This window comes from Clarias gariepinus, chromosome 10 (assembly GCF_024256425.1).
Source record: "Clarias gariepinus isolate MV-2021 ecotype Netherlands chromosome 10, CGAR_prim_01v2, whole genome shotgun sequence".
Classification (NCBI taxonomy): Eukaryota; Metazoa; Chordata; class Actinopteri; order Siluriformes; family Clariidae; genus Clarias; species Clarias gariepinus.
In genome coordinates this window covers 30,668,927-30,677,500 of record NC_071109.1, presented here as the reverse complement: position 1 = coordinate 30,677,500, position 8,574 = coordinate 30,668,927, and the positions used below count along the sequence as shown (strand labels likewise).

Here is an 8,574-nt window from a genome sequence, read left to right as displayed (position 1 = left end):
ACAAGCTACAGTTAGTCCAAAATGCAGCCGCCAGGGTTCTCACCAGATCCAGAAAATATGATCATATAACCCCAATATTATCATCCCTGCACTGGCTACCTGTTCAGTTTAGAATTAATTACAAAATAGTATTACTTACATACAAGGCTTTAAATGGTTTAGCTCCCACATACCTAACCAGTCTTCTGATACGCTACAATCCACCACGCTCCTTAAGATCACAAAACTCTGGACTTCTTGTAATTCCCAGAATTTCAAAATCTACAAAAGGGGGTAGGGCTTTTTCATATTTAGCTCCAAAGCTTTGGAATAGCCTTCCAGACTGTTCGGGGCTCAGACACAGTTTCCCAGTTTAAAAGTAGCCTCAATACGCATCTCTTTAATCTGGCATACGCGTAACTCATCCCATAACTTCATAGAGTACTCAGTACATCTATCCTGAATTCTCTCAATCTGTTCTGTACTTTTCTACCCATCCCAAAGCCTCTGGGGATCGTACCAGCTTCAGTAGTCAAATCCCAACCCTGCGAGGATCCTGAGGCATCCAGAGAAGGACCAGCTCCAGCTGGATTCTGCCTTATTATTGTTGGAGCTACACATCCTGCTCCTGTGGTTCCAGTGATCCAGACCCCATCTTCCCTCTGCACCTACTGACTCATCTCTATGCTGAACTGGACTTCATGTTAATTTAAAGAATCTCTGTTATATTGTACTTTCAGCTGCATAACACACATGGTGTTATATCATCTATCATTTATTCTTCTCATTATTATCTAGACACATTTTTCTCACACATACACAATTTATTATTATTATCATTATTTATTTTTTTATTTTAATTATTATTTTTTAAATGAATTTCTTTCATTTTTTAAAGCTGCTTTGAGACAATGACCATTGTTAAAAGCGCTATATAAATAAAATTGAATTGAATATTCAGCGAATAGACTAAAACAAAATCATGTTTGCTTCAGCATTGAAAACAATATTGTATTAGGCTAACTTTTTTTAATTCACTTTTGAATTCGTCTTTTTGTACAGTCATGGCCAAAAGTTTTGAGAATTACATAAATATTGGAAAAGTTGCTGCTTAAGTTTTTATAATAGCAATTTGCATATACTCCGGAATGTTATGAAGAGTGATCAGATGAATTGCATAGTCCTTCTTTGCCATGAAAATGAACTTAATCCCAAAAAGGGATTAAGTTAATCTCCCTCACAATTTTGCCCAAAAACACAGCCATGAATAAAGAATGGTACCAATCCTTTGAAACGTATGAAGTGCTTGTAATTATATTTCAGTACAACACACACACACCTGAAACAAAGATCTAAAAGCAGTTTAGCAGCAAACTTTGTGAAAACTAATAATTGTGTCATTCTCAAAACTTTTGGCCACGACTGTACACACGCGCGGGCATCTTTAAATTTGAACAGAAAATAATAGTGGGCTGGTAGGAACGTTATTTTTCACATAACTTAAACAACTAAATAAAGTTAAAAATACACAATAAATTAATAATTGCGTGTGCTTTACATTTGAGCACTCGTGTACATAGCTTTTTTCATTGTTTATACTACCATATCATATATGTGTATCTAATACTGTTTTATTCATATTTTACAAAATTACATGCAGTTTGTAATTTACTTGCGATTGTACTGTTAAAATGTAACCTACGTCTCTACAGTATAAGCATATTCAACTACTTCATGAGAAATTTGTTCGGTTTGGCTTTTAGATAAAGTTCTTATTTGACATTTTTATCAATAAATCGCATGCGTTTATCATCCTTTTGATCAAAACGCTGCCTTTTGTTAAGTATAAGTGTGAGCCGCAGGTTTATACATGGCAATGAATGAATTTTAGATTAATTTTAAAGTATTTTTTTTTAGGCCTAAATATTAATTTTTAATAGCCAGGTGTATTACGAAGTGAAGACTTTGTTGTTAAAAAACTGTTGTTTAACTGTTGCCTGCACGGTGTATCTGCACGAAGAGATTGTGTGTGTGCATGGACAGTTTGTGTGTGTATTTGTGACGTTATCTTCTCCTTTAAACATGCTTCCAACCAACCAACCCTGGCCTCCAAACTCAGAAGTCTAAGTGTCATAGCCGATAACGGCTCCTTTGATCTGCTGGTTACGGCGGGGCGCCGACTGCTGATCAGTGTAAAGTAGCCTGTACAAGCCAATCCCTTCCCCAAAAATAGTGTGAATGTCTGCAACGAACACTAACCATTAAAATGTCAAGAATTTAGTTCAATACGAATATATAAATTAGATTTTCTTTATACATAATATTTTCATTATATAAACTCATGCTAGGAAACTTTTACTACGCTGAAGTACCATTTAAAGCTACTTATTCACTTATCTTTTATTTGCTTACTTACTTACTAGCAAATGCGTCAGTAAAGAGCTCTAAAACTACGGCAGTATGAATGACAATAGGATATTACAGAACGTGCGAGTTAACGCCATGCAACAATCACTGACGATTAAAATGTTGGATTTGAATTAAAATGCCACTTATATATATATTCGTGTTTAATTAAATTCTTAAGTCATTGTGTTCACCCAAAAGGTCTAGCGTGGAAACGGAGAAGCTTCTTTTTCCGTTTTTTGCATTGAGTTTAATCATGCAGCACTTTTAGTATTCATAGCAAAAGCAACCCAACAGTGTGAATAAAGTACCCGAAATAACACCGAATTTTGGCCCAGCATAAACAACCCAACGATGTGTTTACAGAAACATCTGTGTACAACTACTAATGAATGGACAAAGCGCAGTCAATGCCCGGGGATTCTGCGTGCTGTGCGTTGTTTCATTTCACGTCTGTAGTTTTGTCAATAAATCTGCTCATATCTTTGCATGCTTTTATCAGCCTTTTGATCAAAAAGCCGCACGCGCAACTTACTTTCACTGCAAAAGGCAGTGTTTATTGTTTAGTGTACATTTAAAGTGCATAAACACAATAAAACAATATTGTTGAATATCATATTGTTAACATATTATACATCTTTGCATTATTTGTTGTACTTCGTCTTTTTGCACACGCGCGGGTGTGTTACAGTAATAATAAGTATAATAATAATAATAAATTCGGAGCACTACTACTACTAATAATAATAATAATACTGAATGGAGAAAGCGCAGTTAAAGAAGTATTATTACTGAAGGAGAGAAGAAAATAAAGAATAAATACATATCAGTATTTACAGTTGATAACATTGTTGAGCTCGACACGTTTATGAGCTCTGTCGCTTACCTGTCAATGGGAGCCTAAGAGAGATAACGCATTTTCAGCTTAGTAGACACACAATACTTTAGACTGAAACACGACTGCCCCCTACAGGTAATGAAGGGCATTTTCACAGCTTGCCGCGTGCAGCCGTGGCAAGTCGTGGGATCCCTTTTCTCGAAACGTGCGTTTTTAATGGCCAGATCTGTATCAAATTTTACACACTGTGGTTTTTTTTTGAGAAAATTGAGATTTTGGGGGTATACTCACAAAATCAAAGCCTGCCATGATGTCTGGAAAGGCATCCTGCAGCTTCATGGCCTCCTTTATCACGGTTTCTGCTTGTGTTAAATTCAAGCCTCTAATATAGACAAACACACACATACACACACAACCACACACCTGGCATTTAAATACTGTAGCTCCAATATCCTGTCATCGACATTTAAAAAATGCTGAATTAAAGACTAACCTGTGGGTGGTAAAAATTATTCGGGCTCCAAAAAAGTCTGGATGCTGAGCCCTGAAACGTTGGATCACCTCTCGAACAGCTTCCATGCTCCAGTCTCTACTGTTAATGCTGCCGTCAAGCTCGTAAGTCTAAGTCATTCCAAGAAGTAATAATTTAATTAGATTTTCTTTTCAAAAAAAAAAAAAGAAGAAGAGCTTAAAGAGGAGAATAAACGCACATACATGTGGGAGAAGAGCTCGGATTTCAACGTACATAACGTTGTCAGCATAGAACTGCTTTAAACCTTCGTAAAGATATTCCTTAAAGACCGGAGCATGCGTGACCAGCCCGTACGCCGCACAGAATGATTCTTCAAACCTCTCCCATATAACATCTTGGTTGGGGTAATCTGTGTCTGGGTCCTCTGTAACCAGCGTCAGGTTTCGAATAAAGCTACAAAAGCAAGAACATTTCTGTTGCACTTAGCTACTTTTACACTTTTTTTTTCGTAATCTTTCAAGTATCTTTACCTGTTGTCCAGTTCAGTGGCATTGATTTTCTCCCTCATAGTCTGTAGCAGAACCCACGTTGAGCATTGAGAGCCTGTTTCAGGCTGTACTGAAGAAAACACAAAGCGCACGGAGCCAGCGTTGGTGAAGCACACGTAACAGTTCTCCCTGTAGGTAGCGTTTTTTACAAGCCATTCGGCCCCCACCATGGCAAAGTCATGCACGTGTAGAGCTCCACCTGAAAATGATAAAAATCATCAGATAATCACACATCCTTAATCATAAGATCTTGAGCAGACAAGTAACAGAAAATGCATTACATGTTTTTTTTTTTTTTTGTACACATTTTTTTCGTTTATGTTTTCACTTCACAGAAACATTCCTCTCCACTGTGTGGTCAAAAAAATCCCTTTTATACAAAAGAGCAAGAATTTCTTTACATACTAAATGTGACTTTAAATGTTAAAATATAGTTGCAAGCAACGATGAGCAGACTCAAGCACCCTGCGCCTTCGGTACCCGAAGGTAAACCAGAAAGGCAACGAGTACAGTAAGTACAGGCATTTTAAAGGAGAATTACCAACACCATTATGATATAATTTAGAAAAGGGAGAATTTTATGTTTAGACTTCCAAAAATCCACAGGTGCTGAAAAAGAAAAAAAAAGGATGGCACTATGATATCTTTCAATGTGATATCACGCAGAAAGCTATTGACCACTTTTTGGCGCAAGTTTAAGGCATCGCCACAGCTGACCTTCTCTCTGTAATTTTGCATCCTCAACGTATTAAGATCACATTGGTCTGGTTTAGTGGCAATAGTATAAATCCCTTAGGAGGAGTATATCGAATTCCATTGGCTGCGTTTTGCAAATGACCCAAAATAACTGACTTCCTGTTGAGTAGAGCCCTTGACATGTAGCAAAATCTTGTGTGAGAGCCCCGTGCCACACCCGGGGACCAGATTCTCAGGCATCCAAATGATGGCAGATTCCAACCTTTCTGCCAATTTTCATGACTTTAAACAAGACCCAAGATGTAAAAATAATAATAATAATAATAATAATAAATAAATAATAATCCTTGGAAGAACAAGAAGGCCCTTCACACACTATGACACCATAGGGCTGATGTCATGGTGCTTGGGCCCTAAATATTATAATATTAATGAAAAACCCAACATAATACTTTCACACTTTTTGTACAGTTTAAAAATAAGTATTAGATTATAAACATTACCACACCCTTGGGCATCTTCTGCAGAAATCTGAAGACTGGACTTGCATCTATTAAAGACTTTGCTTTAAAGAAGTGCATGGCAGGGGGGAAGTCTGGAGCCACCATTTCCTTCTGCTTTATCTGGTAAAGTTTTTGATTAAGGATCTTTTCCGTGCTGTTTAGGACCACGCTACCACCTATCGCTATTCTCTCCTCCATCTCTATAAGAGCATCTCGCTGGCGTGGATCGGGCCGCGAGTTGCACCGTTGAGCGAAGTACAGCAACAACAGCCACGTCAAACTCAGTCGGATTCTCCAGGGAGGCACAGACATGACTCTATCTACAAATCCAGACAAAATATTTCCCCTCAAAAAAGATTCAATATATATACACACAACAGAAGTACAGAGTAGAGTTATGAATTTTTGCAGGTATGAATGGTTCTACAAACATTCATAAAGGCGAACAAATCAGAGAAGTAGTTTACATGTATTGCACAAAAATAGACACTACAGTGCACCAGATACCCAGATTTACAATTATATACAACTTTACCTACATGTCTTTGGACTGTGGGAAAAAAAACAGAGTACCCGGAGGAAATCCACAAGCATATGGAGAACCGACACACAGACCTGAGGCGAGAACCAAACCCTCGACCCTGGAGGTGCGAGACCACAGTGTTAACCTCTACACCACCGTGCTGTCCTTTTCCATCATTTAATTTATTATAAAGAAATGTGGAGAGGCTCAAGACTTTTGCACAGCACTGCAGATTTTAAAATAAACAAAACAACAAAGAAATTACTAGAATCATATCAGGTAGCTTAACGTTCTGGATCAGTTAAAACTTTTACAGAATTTTTTAACTATATTTTGTCTATGCAACTCAATACAAAGCAGCTTTACAGAGATGTGTAAGTTGTAGGTTTTATGATCAGTCAGAGGCTACAATTATATTTTGCAGAAGCTTTTTTTTGTTGTTGTTTTTAAATTATGATAACGGCACAGAAAGGCATATGCTCACTATACAGTTTCTTATTTAATAAAGCTCTTTATTTTTCTGCATCCATTTTTCCCTCCGTTCTGACTAATCTCCCAGTCCCAGTGGCAGAAAGACATCTAAACAATATGTAGGGATGGTTTTAATTCTGCCTGTTACTTTTCAGTGCTTTTTACAAACGTTAGTCGCCGAACTAAACACTAAATTAACACTAAAGTGTTAAGAGTCTGATCTGAATTCATGTGTTGATGAAATATTACTACAGATATCATGTAAGTTTTATTGCTTTGCTCATCATTTGTTGTTAATCCAGTAAATAAGGGAAAATAAGAGAAAAATTATCATGAAGATTTATGTTTTTGCAAGTCTGTTTAAAAAAAGAAAGAAAGTAAGAAACCACCTGCTTTCACTTCTCGTTCCACTAGTCCACAGTTTCTGTTACATTTCTGCTGTTTCCAACCAAAACGGTACACTTACCTCAAAAATAGACCGCTTGGTTTCGATCCTGATTTGACTTTTACCTTCTACATTTAAAACCCAAAATCTCTGCCCTCACTTTTTAAACAATAGTATTTCTTTCTAATGAGTATGTGACTTGATTGCAAGTTAATATATATATATATATACACATAGATACACACAGCTTATATATACAATATACACACACAAACAAAATTTCGCAGATACAAACGGACCACAGATCTACGAATGTTCGTGCAAGTAGCTCACATGTATCGTACCAAAAATTGACACAATAAAAAAAAAAAAAAAATTTAAGCTGTTCCAAAGGTGAATAATCCTAATTTCGAAAAACAAGACAGAGTTCACAGTCCGAAACAGCTCTGAGACAAAATGGCATCCGTTGAAACGCACAGTAAACACCATGTAGCGCTGTCCTTGCTGTCCTTGTTGTCTCGTGAGAGTGTAATGAGGGACCAAAACACCAAACCTGCATGTTTGGTATTTATATGCTTTACTTTGTCCGACTTATCTGATTTGTTCCTGGAACATTTCATGTGACTGTTAACAACATGAAACTAAAATGTGCTCTATTATAGGCATCTTCTCTATTCCGAATCTTTATTGCGTTTTTTCCACTTTAACCCTGAATAAAGAACTTGACCCATTGTTTTGGGGAATTTTATTTAATATAAATGAAAAAATGTAAGTACTGTATATATAAAAATAAAAAAAAAAACTGCATGGCTTTGACTTTTAACCCTCCTGTTACCCTTAAATTTACTAACATCTTTTATCCTTGGGGTCAAGTTGACCCCAGCAGTTTCAACCTCCAAAAAATTATCATAATTAAAATTGTTACCCAAAAAACACTGAATATGAAGCTAAATTTTTTTTTTTAATAATTCATTTTGAAACTTTAAACATTGGATGGAGTCAAAATGACCCCAAAGATAATAGGAGGGTTAAGCCAATTTCAACCCAAAACCAAACAAACAAAACATCTGTCAGTGTGACTCTCATTATCAGCAGCTCACTACTTATTCTCAACCTTCCTTTCTTACTACTTGTAATTTTGGTTTGCTTCACCCACTGATAACTTGCTTGTGATTTTGTCCTGACTTTTCATCCTGTAAATAAGAAATACATCAACAACAATACCAAAAGAAACAGCAGTTTACAGGCTCAGTGTTTTGGAGAAAAAGCTGCACATGACCAGGATTTGAACGCGTCCTGACAAACAACATGCAGAATCCTCTTTGAAATTCACATAATGTAGAACAACTGAAAAGTCTTACCTAGAGATAATAATAAAGATTAAAGGCCCAGAATATGGAGGCACGAGTCCTGTTTACATGCTCCGAGCTAGCTGTGCAAATAGTGCAGGTTGCCAGGTTTGTATTTTCTCCTCTCCTTTTTTTTTTTAACGGATTCCTCTTATCCGGGCTAACAGTAGTGTGGAAACAGTTTCGCTTTCAGTGTCTTCGTTGTATTCTTGAATATAATGTATGGTTTTAGTTATTAATCAATAAATAAAAATAATCTTAAAGATAAAAAACACTTCAAAGAATTAAACCACTCAATGTATTGGAGGTTTCATACAAATATGGCAACCCTATGTAACAGACTTTGCATGAACGCTGGATTTTAGGTACGACATTTCCGGGAAGCAAGTCCTCTCGCTCTAAAA

General features: G+C 36.6%; 1 protein-coding gene across 4 annotated transcripts in view; it reads right to left on the bottom strand.

Moving 5' to 3' along the window:
• The window catches only part of ada2a (adenosine deaminase 2a), a 14,893-nt gene extending 6,637 nt beyond the window's left edge, over positions 1 to 8,256 (bottom strand). Inside the window, exons 1-7 of one of the 4 annotated variants that reach the window (XM_053505026.1) lie at positions 7,299 to 7,325; positions 5,978 to 6,083; positions 5,448 to 5,762; positions 4,226 to 4,442; positions 3,938 to 4,148; positions 3,717 to 3,844; positions 3,515 to 3,605 (exon numbers count right to left, since the gene is read on the bottom strand). In XM_053505026.1, the coding sequence (XP_053361001.1) occupies positions 3,515 to 3,605; positions 3,717 to 3,844; positions 3,938 to 4,148; positions 4,226 to 4,442; positions 5,448 to 5,762; positions 5,978 to 6,083; positions 7,299 to 7,310 (1,080 nt within the window). In that variant the 5' untranslated portion in view covers positions 7,311 to 7,325. The other 3 variants (XM_053505027.1, XM_053505028.1, XM_053505029.1) reach the window with 3 other exon arrangements.
• Between the last annotated feature and the right edge of the window lie 318 nt (positions 8,257 to 8,574).